Source organism: Oryx dammah, unplaced genomic scaffold (genome assembly GCF_014754425.2).
Source record: "Oryx dammah isolate SB20612 unplaced genomic scaffold, SCBI_Odam_1.1 HiC_scaffold_17, whole genome shotgun sequence".
Lineage (NCBI taxonomy): Eukaryota > Metazoa > Chordata > Mammalia > Artiodactyla > Bovidae > Oryx > Oryx dammah.
In genome coordinates, this window is record NW_024070201.1 from 4,725,837 (window position 1) to 4,743,962 (window position 18,126).

The 18,126-nt window shown below is 38.7% G+C and overlaps 1 protein-coding gene across 2 annotated transcripts in view; it reads right to left on the reverse strand.

Moving 5' to 3' along the window:
* The window catches only part of DYNC2H1 (dynein cytoplasmic 2 heavy chain 1), a 388,421-nt gene that overhangs the window by 67,448 nt on the left and 302,847 nt on the right, over window positions 1-18,126 (reverse strand). For both annotated transcript variants that reach the window (XM_040257838.1, XM_040257837.1), the window contains one exon: window positions 3,057-3,146. In XM_040257838.1, the coding sequence (XP_040113772.1) occupies window positions 3,057-3,146 (90 nt within the window). The remainder of the gene's footprint in view (window positions 1-3,056; window positions 3,147-18,126) is intronic.

The following is an 18,126-nucleotide window of genomic DNA, read 5'->3' on the forward strand; positions in this document are numbered from 1 at the left end:
TGAAAAATAAAGGGCACAAATAAAATCAAAGAACCTAGAAGACCCTTGGAAAAACTAGATGGAAAGTGGATCCCAACATTAAAGTTTATCTCAGGGAAATGGATATCTGTACATTTATAACTAAAAACAAAATATTAAGGCAGAAAAACCACAGAAAATATATCCTTAAGTGGTGATACACTTATTATTGTTCCCTACATAGGAAGATAAGATAAGCTATGGCCAAGCTGGAAAATTATCCTGAGGGCTAGAAGGATATTTCATCATTATAATTAGCTAAATGTATACAAAGCCTTTAAGAAAATCACACAGTGAAAAAGTTTTCAGTTTTGACGACCAGGAGATGGGAATACCAGACCACCAGACCTGCCTCTTGAGAAACCTACATGCAGGTCAGGAAGCAACAGTTAGAACTGGACATGGAACAACAGACTGGTTCCAAATAGGAAAAGGAGGACGTCAAGGCCGTATATTGTCACCCTGCTTATTTAACTTATATGCAAAGTACATCATGAGAAACAATGGGCTGGAAGAAGCACAAGCTGGGATCAAGATTGCCGGGAGAAATATCAATAACCTCAGATATGTAGATGACACCACCCTTATGGCAGAAAGTGAAGAGGAACTAAAAAGCCTCTTGATGAAAGTGAAAGAGGAGAGTGAAAAAGTTGGCTTAAAGCTCAACATTCAGAAAACAAAGATCATGGCATCTGGTCCCATGACTTCATGGCAAATAGATGGGGAAACAGTGGAAACAGTGTCAGACTTTATTTTTTTGGGCTCCAAAATCACTGCAGATGGTGACTGCAGTCATGAAATTAAAAGGTGCTTACTCCTTGGAAGGAAAGTTATGAGCAATCTAGATAGCATATTAAAAAGCAGAGACATTACTTTGCCGACTAAGGTCCGTCTAGTCAGGGCTATGGTTTTTCCTGTGGTCATGTATGGATGTGAGAGTTGGACTGTGAAGAAGGCTGAGCGCCAAACAATTGATGCTTTTGAACTGTGATGTTGGAGAAGACTCTTGAGAGTCCCTTGGACTGCAAGGAGATCCAACCAGTCCATTCTGAAGGAGATCAGCCCTGGGATTTCTTTGGAAGGAATGATGCTAAGCTGAAGCTCCAGTACTTTGGCCACCTCATGAGAAGAGTTGGCTTATTGGAAAAGACTCTGATGCTGGGAGGGATTGGGGGCAGGAGGAGAAGGGGACGACAGAGGATGAGATGGGTGGATGGCATCACCGACTCGATGGACGTCGGTTTGGGTGAACTCTGGGAGTTGGTGATGGACAGGGAGGCCTGGCGTGCTGCAATTCATGGGGTTGCAGAGTCGGACATGACTGAGCGACTGAACTGAACTGATACAATATACTTAATATTAATCATCAGGCCAGAAATTTGTAATAAAATATGTAAATTGTTTTAAATGATATTAATTTCAGTATCAATGAAACATTTATTGTCACATGTACATAGTATAATTATTAAGCACACTTATACATACAGTATAATAATAGCTACCAATCTGCAGCAAATAACAGAAACAATCTAATGTGAATAATGCATATATATAATATATACATAATATATAAAATAACAACAAATACATGAAATGATAAAGAATCACAGCCATGCAATTACAACACATCAAGGACTTCAGGGCATTTCCATATCTTTACAACAGCAGTGATGGGCTATCTGCCCTTCCTCTCCTGCCTTCTCTATCATTCCCTCCATTCTTTGGGCTTTTATTGATAGATCAGATAGGTAGACAGACAGAGAGCAGCACATAGAAGATAAGTAAATCTGAGTCCCTGCCTCATTCTTCTCTACCTGCTAATTTTAATTTCATTTTCAGATCCTGTAATTTCTTCTCCAATAATCCTACAACTGAGAGATGGATTACACTAGAAGCCAAACAAACATTCAGATGAGCCCTGACCCCTTCAAAGGAGTACTATTTGCAGACTGGCAGGACAGAGAAAGAGGAGATGAAAATACAGAACAAGGCAAGGCCCCCCGTAGAGGAAGTGTCTAAAGACATGAGAGCAGATGAAATCAAGTAGAAACCTCTAGGGATGAGCTTCAACAGCCGAAGGTCAACTAGTTTTACATTAGAACAAAGATGATGGGTGTGAGTTTAGACAAATTTGTAGTGGGTTAGGGTGGGCATTTGGAGATGGAAATGGCAACCCACTCCAGTGTTCTTGCCTGGAGAAAATCAGGGACAGGGGAGCCTGGTGGGCTGCCGTCTGTGGGGTCACACAGAGTCGGACACGACTGAAGCGACTTAGCAGCAGCAGCAGCATATTCCATAGCTTGAATATTCTCTGTAAAGTGAAAAGCAAGGTGTTCTGCTAAGGGAAAAGTTACAGATGTGGACAGATATGTGCACTACTGAAAAAAAGTGAATGAAGATTACTGTATCTAGAAGGACACTGATCAAGTTTCTCATAATAAGTTGTAATAAGTCGATGTGACAAAGATTATTTTTGAAGCAGTGTAATAAGCAGAGAAGAAGGCAGTAAGACAGTGCAAAAACCACACAGGAAAAGGGGTACATTGCATGTACCGACTATTTGTTATTACTTAAAAAAAAAACAAACACTCTGTCTTTATCCTTCTATCTCAATTTTCCTTCAGTTATTTGACTGGGTCACTCTGAAAACATTTGATCAATTTGGAAAAAAACAAACAAACAAACAGAAAAAGAAGCTCCCTATAAGGGGGACACACCCTAAAGCAATTAGTCACAGTTATGAAAGAGTTTCAGTTGACATCTCTATGTTCCATCTAAATTGAAACTGTAGGCTTTTTCTCTAAATTCTCAAAAATTAAGAAAACCCACACTACACAGAGAGAACACAGTTTTTTTGGTTTTTTTCTGAGTGCTATATAAAATCACAGATGACAGAACAAGGAAGGAATATATGGTGCTTTGTGTACAAAATCATAACACTCTCACTAAGTTGCTAGCAGAATGGCTAACAATATGTAAGTTTATAATGTAACTGTCATATAGTCATATAATACAATTACTAAATAATTTCGTCTTACCTGTATTGCAAGGGCACGAGCTACAAGACCTCTAAGGTATTGTAACGGGTCTTCAGGACCTTCCCATTTGTTTTGCCATGTGAGAGGACACTGCAATTTTGAAAGGATAAAAATTAAGCCTACACATTATAATATTACATATAAAAGACCTTTCAACATTTGTGTGATGGGGAAAATATTTTGGCATAATTCATATTATGTGTATCATGAATTAATTTCAATAAGATATGTCTGTTTCTGTGATTTTATATCATTAAAACTGAATGATATATAGAGTCAGAACAAATTAATCTGTTTTCCAAAAAGGAAATATGCTTAAGTAAAAATTCTTGAAAGAATAAACAAATGAACTTAAATGAGTATATTGAAAGCAGCAAATCATGTTTTCTTGAAATAATATTTAATGCATAATAAAATGAAACTAAATTTGACAAGTTCATTTTATAAGTGATAAAAGGCAAAAAACAACCAGTCTTGTGTCACTACAGAATTTAAATTATAACTAAAGCATTGTAATGGAAATTTTATCTCCCAAACCACACCAAGATATATTATAAAAAGAGAATAAAAAGAAAATAAATATTATAATTAAACACTTTCTGAAAAGTTATCTTTTAAATATCTGATCTTCTTTTAACTGACATTCTCCATGAATACATTCATTACAATATATCTTCTTTGTGAAAGCTTTACGTTAGTCACTCAGTCATGGCCAACTCTTTTTGACCCCATGGACTGTAGCCCACCAGGTTCCACTGTCCATGGGATTCTCCAGGCAAGAATACTGGAGTGGGTTGCCATTTCCTTCTCCAGGGGATTTTCCCGACCCAGAGATCAAACCCGAGTTTCCTGGATTGCAGGTGGACTCCTTACCATAGTCTGAGCCAACAGAGAAGCCCCATGAGAGTTTTATGTATTATACAAATATTATGCAAATGTCATTCAAACTTAATATTTACTTTTCTGAAGTGGAAATAATTAGGAGGAGCCATCAATTTCTTAACCCCAAACACTGTCTGATTACATAACTGAACAACTAACCCACACTACAGTATATCAACAATGTATGGAAAATAGAAATTATAAGATAACAAATCTTACAGTGGAAAGGATCTTAGAAAACATCTAGTTCAATACTCTTGATGAGTGAGGTAAGCTTTCTTAGGAATATGTAGCTAAGTCCAGTGAACTGAAACAAGTATGGTGATTTTATTTATGTTTATTTTAAATTTTAAAAAATTTATTTCTAGTCAGAGGATAACTGTTTAACAATGTTGTGTTGGTTTCTGCCATCACTTCCACTACATTTACAGGACTGTATATAGATGTGGTAATTTTAAGATATGACCCCAGAACCTCTGACACTTTGCCCGTGAAGATGAAGTTTGCTCTCCTGAAATAAGAGTCCTGTGAATGTAACAGAAGTGATGGGGTAGCAGTTTCCAGGTCCAGGTCTTAAGGAATTGGTTTCTTATTGTTTTCTGTCTTTTGAGACTCTTGACCCTGGAATCTGTCCAGCATACTGTGAAGCCCTTTTGGAGAGTCTCATGTGGAGATGAACTGAGCTTCCCACCTCTTGGGCAGCACTGATTTGCCAGTCCATGAGTGAGCGGAGTGGAAGACACAAGCGTTCTCTACCAAGGTGTACCCAAATTTCAGATATGGAAGCTTAAAATAAATGATTTTTTGAAAATTATGATGTTTTAATCTACTAACTTTTGGTAAAATCTGTTGTACAGTAAGACTTAATTGCTAAAGTTCTTTGGTCCTACCTTAATAAAAACCTAAAACACATGGCTTTGGATTTGAGACTAGGTGGTGGGCTGAAGCTGGAAGGACGTTCAGAAGAATGTAAGTGGAAACCTAAAGGACTTCTAAGAGAATAGCAGAGGCATAAGGGACTTTGAAAACTTAAAAGGAGGAGACAATCTCAGACAGACAGAAGTACTCTCAGCACCTAAAGTTCATGCCCTGCACTCTCTTAAACAAAAAGGTTTCAGCAAATCTTAAGGGTTCTGTGCCACAGCCAATGCACAAGAAGCCTAAGGTAGAAAGACAGACTTGTCTTGATGAGATTTATGGTCACGGCTTTTGTCTAATGTTGTGAATCTCAAGTGAGAGTCAAACTCTTTAAGATTTTAAGAAAACTGCTCTGTTTTAAGCTTCATCTGTTTGGGATTAATGGCAAAAAGTGAGCACAATTAAAAGAGAATTTAGAACACCAGAATCGCTATAGGCAAGAAGCAGGCTGAGAAAACCACTCAGCCGCAAACATAGCTCTATCTTACCGAAACATATGCATAATTAAGATGCGAGGATCAGCAGCTCAAAGCCAAGAGCCATGGACAATCATAGCCAGTGAGCAACATGGAATCCTAACAAAACAACTGAAGACATAAGCTTGCTTGGATTTCTGAATTGTTAAGGACACATAAGCCTCCTATTTCCTCACTTTTTAAGTGGGAATGACTATTGCAGTTACCTATCCTACCACTCCAGTACTCTTGCCTGGAAAATCCCATGGATGGAGGAGCCTGGTGGGCTGCAGTCCATGGGGTCGCTAAGAGTCAGACACGACTGAGCGACTTCACTTTCACTTTTCACTTTCATGCACTGGAGAAGGAAATGGCAACCCATTCCAGTGTTCTTGCCAGAATCCCAGGGATGGGAGAACCTGGTGGTCTGCCATCTGTGGGGTTGCACGGAGTCAGACACGACTGAAGCAACTTAGCAGCAGCAGCATCCTACCATTTTATATTAGATTTGTAGGGGACAGATAACTCATCTGTGCAGTCCACAGATGCTCAGGTGAGAACCATACTTGAGAAAGAGCTTTTGAAGAACCATACCTAAAAAGTTTCATCCATCCTTCCACCTGATCTAGACGACATTTGGCCTGAGGCTGGAATGGAATGAGACATTTAGGGAAACTTAAAAGGAGATGACTGCATTTTACACGGAGGAGAATGGCAAACAATTTGTGCCCAGAGGGCAGACTACAGCAGCTTCAAAGTATGACCCCCAAATAACTTGGCACTCTTCCCATTGAGAGGTGAGGTCTGTGTCCCCTTGCCCTTGACAACCTAACCAATACAAGGAGGGGGAAGCAGTGCTGTGTAAGTTGTCAGATCTAGGCCTTAACAACTTCACATCTTTCATTTCCTCTTTCCTGGGGTATACATTGTTAGAACCAAGATATCATGTTGTGAGGTAGCCAAGCAGTACATACAGAGAAGCCCAAGTGGAGACATCTAGAGAGCAACCAAGGCCTCTAGTCATCAGTGGCGATGAATACCAGCCAATAATCGGCACCAACTAGCCAGTGCTGTGGCTGAGCGCCTGTTAAGTCGATCCTCCAGCTCTAAGATGAGCTTTTCCAGCTGGTGTCACATGGAGAAAAGACTAGTCTACTGCACCAAGTTGTGCCCAAAATGCACACTCATGAGCCAATCAATGACTGCTCTTGTTTTTAGCGATTAAGCTTCAGGGTAGTTTATTACACAGCAATAGACAGCTGATAGATCAGGCTTTCACATTCTCAGTTTTATGCTTTTCCTGTTGTAGAAAGATAGCTCCTTTACACAGAGTTTATTAGAGACAATAAGTTACTGCGGTGCGCAAGTGGTCCCAATGATCCCTGCACTTGGTATTCATGTCCGTCCTTGTGAAGTTCCCTCACCTTGAGTATGAACTGCTTCTGGGGACTTGCTTCTAATGAAAGAACATGGAACAGTGATGAGAAGCCACTTCTGAGGGTAGATTACAAATGCTGTGATGTCTGTCTAGCTCTCTTTCTCCACATCTCGTCCTTGCTCACTTGAAGTGGAACAGTTGTATGCTGTGAGCTGCGTTATGGAACGCTCATGCAGCAGTGAACTGGTTTGTCCAGTCAACAATCAGTGCGGGCCCAAGGGCCACCAACAGCCCTCCCATACGTGCTCCGAGATGCTCCAGCAATTGCAGCCCTGGAGACACCTGACTGAAGGCTTGTGAGCGACCTTAAAACAACACGCCCAGCTACATCACACCTGGATTCCTGACTCACAGAAACTGATGTGATAAAGTTTTGCTGTTTTATGTCACTAAGTTCTAGGGCGATTTATTATGCAGCAATAGATAATAACAGAGCTATCATATATTAGTGTCCAATGTAATACATTCATTCCATAAATATTTAAATCCTCATTGTCCATTCATTCAGCATTTACTGAGAGCTTCTAAGGTGCAGGCATTATAAGGTGCTTGCTATTACGGAACCTACATTTTACTGGGGGATAAAGGCAAAAATGTGTTACAAGAAAAAGATTACATAGTGTTAAACCCTATGTAGGCAATATACTGTCTCTGCTTTTCAATATGCTATCTAGGTTGGTCATAACTTTTCTTCCAAGGAGTAAGCATCTTTTAATTTCATGACTGCAGTCACCATCTGCAGTGATTTTGGAGCCCCCAAAAATAAAAGTTTGACACTGTTTCCACTGTTTCCCCATCTATTTGCCATGAAGTCATGGGACCAGATGCCATGATCTTTGTTTTCTGAATGTTGAGCTTTAAGCCAACTTTTTCACTCTCCTCTTTCACTTTCATCAAGAGGCCTTTTAGTTCCTCTTCACTTTCTGCCATAAGGGTAGTGCAGAGACATTACATTGCCTACAAAGGTCCATCTAGTCAAGGCTATGGTTTTTCCAGTGGTCATGTATGGATGCGAGAGTTGGACTGTGAAGAAAGCTGAGCACCAAAGAATTGATGCTTTTGAACTGTGGTGTTGGACAAGACTCTTGAGAGTCCCTTGGACTGCAAGGAGATCCAACCAGTCCATTCTGAAGGAGATCAGCCCTGGGATTTCTTTGGAAGGAATGATGCTAAAGCTGAAACTCCAAGTACTTTGGCCACCTCATGTGAAGAGCTGACTCATTGGAAAAGACTGTGATGCTGGGAGGGATTGGGGGCAGGAGGAGAAGGGGACGACTGAGGATGGATGGCATCACTGACTTGATGGACATGAGTTTGCGTGAACTCCGGGAGATGGTGATGGACAGGGAGGCCTGGCGTGCAGCAATTCATGGGGTTGCAATGAGTCAGACATGACTGAGCAACTGAAGTGAACTGAACTGAAACCCTATGTAGAGAATTATAACAGGATCTGTGATATGAGATTCCTTAAAATTCCCTTGGTCAGCAAGGAGATCAAATAAGTCAATCCTCAATGAAATCTGAATATTCATTGAAGGACTGATGCTGAAGCTCTGATAATCTGACCACCTGATGTGAAAAGCTGACTCATTGGAAAAGACCCTGTTGCTGGGAAAGATTGAAGGCAGGAGAAGGGGATGACAGAGGATGAGATTGGATAACATCACTGACTCAATGAAAATGAGTGTGAGCAAACTCCAGACTACAGTGAAGGATAGGGAAGCCTGGTATGCTTCAGTCCACAGGGTCCTAAAGAGTCAGACATGACTTAGCACTGAAAAACGTGGTATGATGGAAGAAATATGAAATGATAGTGATATGATAGAAGATTATAGGGAATAAAAAATGAATAAAGTATATTATTTATCCTAAAGAGTATTCAGTTCAGTTCAGTCGCTCAGTCGTGTCCGACTCTTTGCGACTCCATGAATCGCAGCACGCCAGGCCTCCCTGTCCATTACCAACTCCTGGAGTTCACTCAGACTCTCGTCCATTGAGTCAGTGATGCCATCCAGCCATCTCATCCTCGGTCGTCCCCTTCTCCTCCTGCCCCCAATCCCTCCCAGCATCACAGTCTTTTCCAATGAGTCAACTCTTCACATGAGGTGGCCAAAGTACTGGAGTTTCAGCTTCAGCATCATTCCTTCGAAAGAAATCCCAGGGTTGATCTCCTTCAGAATGGACCGGTTGGATCTCCTTGCAGTCCAAGGGACTCTCAAAGAGTCTTCTCCAACACCACAGTTCAAAAGCATCAATTCTTTGGCACTCAGCTTTCTTCACAGTCCAACTCTCAGATCCATACATGACCACTGGAAAACCACAGCCTTGACTAGACGGACCTTTGTCAGCAAAGTAATGTCTCTGTTTTTCAATATGCTATCTAGGTTGGTCATAAGTTTTCTTCTAAGGAGTAAGCATCTAGCAACCAATAAAAGAGATAGATGGCTAAAGTCCCTAATGGTGTTTTAAAAATGACTTATATAACATGTTTCTGGAGCTTAGTGGAACAGTGATTTAATCAAGGAGGTATCTGTTAAGTTTTGAAAGTTGTACTGAATTTTGACAAAGGCAGACAACTGGACGGGACTGTTTAAACTACCATTCATGTGTTAGTATCTGTGCTAAGTGCTGGACGTGCATCATCTCATATACTCCTCACAATAATCCTCAGAAGCAGATACTATTATAATTTCCATTTCACAGAGGAAAAAATACAGAAACAAAGAGAACAGCCTGTCCAAAATCACTGAGCTGGTAAATGACAAGTCTAAGATTTGAACCCATGTAATCTAACTCTAGTGTCTGTCTGCAGCATCAATACTGCCTCCAACGTACTTTATATTTCTATACTGTACACATGCAACATTTGAGATCTGTCTACTGAAAAAGAATACACCATGTGAGAGTTGTGTGTTAAGCTTTACTTGTGGCAAAATGAGAACTATAGCCCAGGAGACAGCATTTCAGGTAGCTTTGAAAAACTGCTCCAAAGAGTTAGGGGTGGAAGGTCAGTATATTTCTGAAATTGGTGAAGGGGGAGTACATGGAATCAAGCACTTATTTTGCAAAAGGTTGCTCCTAGCCTCAGGAAGATTCAATATAAGACAATCATGTATTGGGAATTAACGTTCTAATAATGGGGAAAGTAAGGCTCAGAGTAGTTTTAATGAGCTAAACTTTTTAAATAAATCTAAATGGTAGAGAGCCTGAACCAAGGTCTAACTCCAAATGTAACATTTTTTGTTTTCCCATGTTTTTCATAAAAGATGTCATAAAACCAAAACAGGGTAAGAGCAGACTCTTTCAAGCATCAATCAATTAATTGATAACTCAGCAATCATCTGCTAAATACCTGCTATTTGTCAATCACTTGTTAGGTCCTGGGGATACAGATATAACACGATCCTAGTGCTAGAGGTGGAGATGAAGAATACAAGAAGGCAGCTGCAGACAATACAGTGAGTTCCCTGATAATGATAAGCACTGTGCTTGTGAAACACGGATGTGAGGTACACCAAATCTACACTGTGCATAAGGGCAAGTCAGGAAAGGCTTTCTAGTGGAGATAATGCTTGAGGTAAGACTCAAAAGGGAAACAGCTTACAGTAGAGAAAGACATGGAAAGTAGGAAGAGGGAGGGGCATTAATAAAAAAGACATGCGCGGACTGGGCTGATGGCCAGAAGCTTTTGAATACTAATACTGAGGAGCTTGGTCTAGAAAGCGATGATAAAACTGAACATTAATGAGGGAAGTGACATAATCATATTTGGATTTTAGAAAGATTATCCTAGTAGAAGTAGGGACAACAGGCACTAGAGTGAGGAAACTGCAGTCAGAGAGATGAATTTGGAAGGTACTGTAACACAGGCATGAATCAAAGGGGACATGCATCAGTGAGAATAAGGATAACAACAGAAACACTTCTGCAGCACTTACAAGTGCAGGCCTGTTCTCACCATTTTATTTACATTAACCCTTTAGACTTCACATGGACCCTCTGATATGGATACAGTTTTAGTATTCCTACTAGGAACATTTAGAAACTAAGGTGGTAGTGTTTAATTGCTAAGTTGTGTCTGACTCTTTTGTGATCTCATGGACTATAGCCCGCCAGGCTCCTCTGTCCATGGGATTTCCCAAGCGAAAATACTGGAATGGGTTTCCATTTCTTTCTCCAGGAGGGGGTTCTTGACCCAAGGATCAAACCCAAGTCTCCTGCATTGCAGGCGGGTTCTTTACTACTGTAAATCAGGGTAGAGAAAGCTTAAGTAACTTGCAGCAGAAAATATTCCAGTATGTAATCCTGGATATTTGATTACCATTCTGTAATCTTAATATGTATATTATATGAACTTTTATTTTATTTTTTTTTTTGCATTTTATTTATTTATTTATTTTTAATTTTTTTTTTTTTACTTTACAATTCTGTATTGGTTTTGGCATACATTGACATGAACTTTTAAAAAAAAAGATCACCGTTAGTAACACTTTTTCCTTTTCATTTAATAATGTAACTGTCTCTCCTACTGACAAAGTCTACCCTACAGATTAAACTGATGTGCTGGCCCTCACACCTGAGTGGGACACTGGTAATCCATCATCTGCACACTGCTGAAGTTAAGCCAACACCGGCTTGCAGTGTACGGAAATGAACTGACTCTCACTTGATTCAAGCTTATTGCAGTGTCCGAAACAGGGAGCAAGCTTTGTAATTGCTATTTATTTTGAGCACTAGAAGTTGCATTGGGATTTCACAGTATGCAGAAAGAAAATAATTCAATTTACATATTTTAATGAAAAGGAGAAAGAAAAATGAAAAACAAAAATATAATTCACTGTGATTTCAATTTTATACAAAGTGCTTAACCCATATGTACAGTTTATCACTAACTCCTAAACTAGCCATAACTTACAACTTTCTAAATTAATTAAATTAGCTAAAATCCATTTCATACACGTATACATCATGAGAGAATATTTTTCAGAAGGAAAAATATAGCTTCAGAGTAAAGCACTTTAATGATAGAGCCCTTACCATCTATACAGAAGAGGAAGTACAACTCAGAAGATAGCTTGTGATAAAAGTTAGAATACATTCTGATTTAATCTTTCTAAAACCTTTATTTAGCTCCAAGGATTTCAATTTTCTTACCAGAGGAACAATTTATAAACCATCACCAGAACCAACTAAGGACTTTCAGATCCAAGAGATTTAATTAATTGAACTACTTTCTTTTCAAATATGAGTATTATTTTAAAAATCTTTTTATTTGTGTCCTTTCTTTTAAAGAGACTCATATTATTTGTTTTCTCGGGACATGTAATTTCAGTTTCCCATTAAAAATTCCCTGATATCTCAGTTGGTAAAGAATCCACTTGCAATGCAGAAACCCCAGTTCAATTCCTGGGTCGAGAAGATCCCCTGGAGAAGGGATGGGCTACCCACTCCAGTATTCTTGGGCTTCCCTGGTGGCTCAGCTGGAAAAGAACCCACCTGCAATGTGGAAGACCTGGGTTTGATCCCTAGGGTGGGAAGACCCCCTGGAGAGGGGAAAGGCTACCCACTCCAGTATTCTGGCCTGGAGGATTCCATGGACTGTATAGTCCATGGGGTCACAAAGGTTCATACATAACTGAGTGACTTTCACACTTTCATTAAAAATTATAAAATACGTATAAGAGATTACACTAAGTTATATAAAAAGTTTGGAAAGGTAGAAGCAATCCACCGATGAATGAATGGATAAATAAAATCTGACACAGAACTAACATGACCCAAAAAGAGTCTTGTCCAAATAAACCCACTCCAAGTTAAAAATATCCTGTTGAAAACACATCTAATGGACCTAACTTACGGGACATCATAGCTTTTATCCCAACCTATTTTAAAAGTGCTCAGAACTCACACGTTAGCCTTCAGTTGGGCAAAGCCATCTAACACAAAGCCTGTTCTATAATAACGTATATAATATCTCAAGTAATTTATGGAATACTGCACTGAAAGTGAAAATAGAATGGCTGTATGGGTACAGAATAACTGAACTGTATTGGTTGCTCACCCTGATGACTGTAAGGCTGAGTGAGAGCTGCAGCTCACTGCTGTTGCCCAGCATTTCAAGAGAAAGGTACCACATATGCCAGCCAGGGAAAAGATCAAAATTCAAAGTATGGTTTCTATTGAATATATCACTGTTGCACTATCCTAAAGTGTAAACCACCTTAAGTTAGGGACCATTTTCATATATGTACAATGGAAAATTTTTCAGGATTAAAAAGAAGGAAATATACATGCTACTAAATGAATGAACCTTGAGGATAATATGCTTAGTGATAGAAACCAGTCAAATAACTAAGATTCCACTTATATGAAGCGCTTAGAATATTTAACTTCATAGGGATAGAAAGTAGAATGGTGGCCGCTGGAGGCTGGGTGGTGGGGGAATGAGAAGGTATTCAGTGGGTAGTGTTTCCATTCCATTTTGTAAAATGAAAAAGAGTTCTGGAGATTGTTTGCACAACCCTGTGAATGTACTTAACTTTACTGAACTGTACACTTAAAATGGTTACAATGATAAATTATGTACGTATAGTGCCACAATTAAAAAACTTCATTAGAAAACGTGCAGAAAGAACAGAAGAAACCAGTTTCCTTCCTGAGACTATGGCAGTATTGCTGCTATTGCTGCTGCTAAGTTGCTTCAGTTGTGTCCAACTCTGTGCGACCCCATAGACGGCAGCCCACCAGGCTCCCCCGTCCCTGGGATTCTCCAGGCAAGAACACTGGAGTGGGTTGCCATTTCCTTCTCCAATGCATGAAAGTGAAAAGTGAAAGTGAAGTTGCTCAGTCGTGTCCGATTCTTATGACCCCATGGACTGTAGCCTGCCAGGCTCCTCTGTCCATGGGATTCTCCAAGCAAGAATACGGGAGTGCAAAAGATTTGGGAGAATGGCATTGAAACATGTATAATATCATGTAAGAATTGAATCGCCAGTCTATGTCCAATGCAGGATACGGCATGCTTGGGGCTGGTACACGGGGATGACCCAGAGAGATGTTGTGGGGAGGGAGGTAAGAGGGGGGATCATGTTTGGGAACGCATGTACACCCGTGGTGGATTCATGTCAATGTATGGCAAAACCAATACAGAATTGTAAAGTAAAATAAAAAATAAATAAATAAATAAAAATAAAATAAATAAATAAAATTGTTTAATAAAAAAAAAAAAAGAATATGGGAGTGGGTTGCCATTTCCTTCTCCAGGGAATCTTCCCAACCCAGAAATCAAACCTGGGTCTCCTGCACTGCAGGTAGATTCTTTACAGACTAAGCTACCAGGGAAGTATTTTAGGTTGAACAAATACCCCCAAAGATTGGACCTGGTGTGACTCATGCACGCATGCTAAGTTGTTTCAGTCATGTCTGACTCCCTGAAACCCTATGGACTATAGCCTGTCAGGGTCCTCTGTCCATGGGATTCTCCAGGCAAGAATACTGGAGTGGGTTGCCATGCCCATCTCCAGGGTATCTTTTCAACCCAGCAATCAAACCCACATCTCTTATGTCTCCTGCATTGGCAGGCAGGTTCTTTACCATTTGCGCCACCTGTGACTCAAATATTTTGCAGTGGGTAGCCTTTCTCTTCTCTAGGGGATCTTTCCAATCCAGGGATTGAACTCAGGTCTCCTGTATTGTGGGCAGATTCTTTACCAGCTGAGCCACAAGGGAAGTCCAAGAATACTGGCGAGGATAGCCTGTCCCTTTTCCAGCAGATCTTCCTGACCCAGGAATTGAACTGGGGTCTCCTGCATTGCAGGTGGACTCTTTACCAATTGAGCTATGAGGGAAGCCCATCCAATGGATGTGGGCAATTTGATCCGTGGTTCCTCTGCTTTTTCTAAAACCAGCTTGAACATCTGGGATATCTTGGTTCACATACTCTTGAAGCCTAGCTTGAAGGATTTTGAGTATTACCTTGCTAGCATTTGAAATGCGCACAATTATATGATAGTTTGAACATTCTTTGGCATTGCCTTTCTTTGAGATTGGAATGAAAACTGACCTTTTCTAGTTCTGTGGCCACTACTGAGTTTTCCAAATTTGCTGCCATAAGAGTGAAGCACTTCTAACATCATCTTTTAGGTTTTGAAATAGCTCAGCTGCAATTCCATTACCTCCACTAGCATTGTTTGTAGTAATGCTTCCTAAGGCCCACTTGACTTCACACTCCAGGATGTCTGGCTCTAGGTGAGCGATCACACCATCGTGGTTATCCCAGTCATTAAGATGTTTTTTGTATAGTTCTGTGTATTCTTGCCACCTCTCCTTAATCTCTTCTTCTGTTAGGTCCATACCATTTCTGTCCTTTATTGAGCCCATCTTTGCATGAAATGTTCCCTTGGTATCTCCAACTTTCTTGAAGAGATCTCTAGTGTTTCACATTCTATTGTTTTCCTCTATTTCTTTGCATTGTTCACTTAGGAAGGCTTTCTTATCTCTTCTTGCTATTCTACAGAACTCTGCATTCAGTTGGTTATATCTTTCCTTTTCTCCTTTGCTTTTTGCTTCTTTTCTTTTCTCAGCTATTTGTAAGGCCTCCTCAGATAACCTATTTTGTCTTTTTGCATTTCTTTTTCTTGGGGATGGTTTTGCATAGCATACCAAAATAATTTTAAAGGCACATTGAGGAAAGAACTGATGATCGAAAATGGCTATTGGTGGAGAACGATAAACTCTATTCAAAATATACATACATTTTAAAACAAATGTTGTTCAATATCTGTCATTCCAATATGTAACAGACTCACAGTATCCACAGCATGGCATACACATACACTTGCAAGTATTAAAAATATTTATAATGAAGTTTTGGGAAAGATGATTAAGCTTATCTTCAAGTATGTTCAGTAATAAAGTGATAGTCTAAATTTTTTTCATCTAATAAAATCTAATGAAAGCAGATCAAATGTATATTTACTTCTGTGAAATTTATTTCAAAATAATGTTCAATAAAAAACTCTATGCTTTTATATTCATTAAGATTTTATGATTCCATGGATTCTTTCTTTCTGTATTGTTTTCTGTGATAAATTCATTTAGGCCAATGTCATGTTGGTATAAGTAAATATATGTATATTTTCTTGATAAAGTATCTATTCAAATCTTTTTTCTCATTTATAACATTGGGATGTTTGTCTTTGCATTTTTGAATTGATTTCTTTTTAATATTTCCATACATATACATGTTCTTTGGTTGGATGTATATCTTGCAAATCTTTTCTCCTAGTCTATGGCTTACTTTTCATTTTCTTAACAGTGTGAACAATTGGGGGATAATTTTTTTATATGTTTGGAGGTACAGGCGTATGCATTATTATTATTATTAGGCTTTTGGCTATTTAATTGTTCTATACCATTTGTTAAACAGATTTTCATTTCTTCATTTAATTGCGCTAGAATATTTGGTAAAATCAATTGGTTATCTCTGAGTCTATTTCTGGGCTTCCCTGGTGGCTCAGAGTCTATTTCTGAACTCCTTATTCCATTTTACTGAGCTATATATCTATCTTTATACCATTAGCACACTGACTTGATTATAACATCTTAATTAGTCTTGAAATCATGAAAAGTAAGATCTTCCATTTTGCTCTTTGTTTTCAAAATTGTGTAGACTACACCAGGTCTTTGCATTTTATTTGAATTAAATTCTCTATCACCAAAAAAAATGTTCTACACAGGTTATTTTTAAAATTTTTTTATTGTGTCTGTGTGGAATCTCAGGATCAGTATGGAAAAGACTAACATCTTAACAGCACTGGGTAACCTGGTGTGTAAGCACAGCACACCTTTCAGTGCATGCTTCCCTTTATTTAGGTCTTTTTAAGTTTCACTCATCAGTGTTTTATAGTTTTCAGTGTGTATAGAAGCTTTATAAATCTTTTGTCAATTTTATCCTGATACGTCATCTTCCTGATACTTTTACATTTCCATTTTCAATAGTTTTTTTTTTCCAGAATACACACTACATTTTAAATGTATTTACTTAAACTCTCTTCCTAGCCTTTTAGATAGCTTTTAGATTTCTTAAGGTCTTGAGAGTAGCTGATCATATCCTCTGCAAAGAACAGACAGGCGTCCTTCTTCCTTTCCAGTGTGCATGCCTTTTATTTCTTTTTCTTAATGTGGTACACTAGGCAGCCCCTTCAATATAATACTGAAAAGTAGTGAGACAGGACCTCAATATCCTATGCCAATCTTCGGAGAAAAACATTCAGTCTTTTACTCCTATATTAGCTATAGTTTGTTCATAGATGCCTTTCCTCTGGTTAAGAAGGTTCACCTAAAATTCCAGTTTGGTGACAGGTTTTGTCATGACTGGATGCTGAATTCTGTCAAATGTCTTTTCTGCATCTATTAATAATGATTTCTAAAATTAGTTATTAAAATGGTAAATAATATTGATTTTTCATTAACTCAAATTTAAGATAAACTCCACTTGGTTATCCATTATTTTGAATTCAATTTGCTAATATCTTGGTGACAATTTTAGTATCTATATTCATGAAGGAACTCAGTCTGTAGATTTTTTTTATTATGATGTCTTTGTTAGGTTTTATTATCAGGTAATGCTAGTCTCACAAAAAATCAGGGAAGTATTCCTGCCTCTTCTATTTTCTGAAATGGTTTACAGAATTGATATTATTTCTTCCTTATGTTTTTGTTAGATTTCACCAGTGAATTCTAGGTGCTCTCCTTGTGGAAAGGTTTTTAATAACAAATTCAACTTCATTAATAGAAAGATACATAAGTTACTATTTTTCTTGACTGAGCTTTGGTAATTTGTATCTTTCAAGGAATTTCTACATTTCATCTAAGTTCATCTAAGTATATTCTATTATGGCAAATGAAGGTTATAAGTTAGGGATGGAGTGTATGAAGGCCCCTTTGTTCTTACATACATCAATAGGAACTGATTTTCATTTATTAATATAAGCACATCTAATTAATTTTTGATTATAAGTAAAACTAGAAATGAGGAGATGGGGCAATTCTATGCTAATATTTGGTAGGCCTTTGGAGATGAGTATGTGGAGTTCGTTCTTCATAAAGCTGATCACTGCCTCTCCTAATAAAGACTACCATTTAGCTGCATGGTCAAATTAACAAAACATTCAATGAGAGATGAAAAAGAAAGAACACTGAGGGGGCGGTCCTAAGATGGCAGAGGAATAGGACAGGGAGACCACTTTCTCCCCCGACAAATTCATCAAAAGAACATTTAAATGCTGAGTAAATTCCACAAAACAACTTCTGAATGCTGGCAGAGGACATCAGGCACCCAGAAAAGCAGCCCATTGTCTTCGAAAGGAAAAAATAT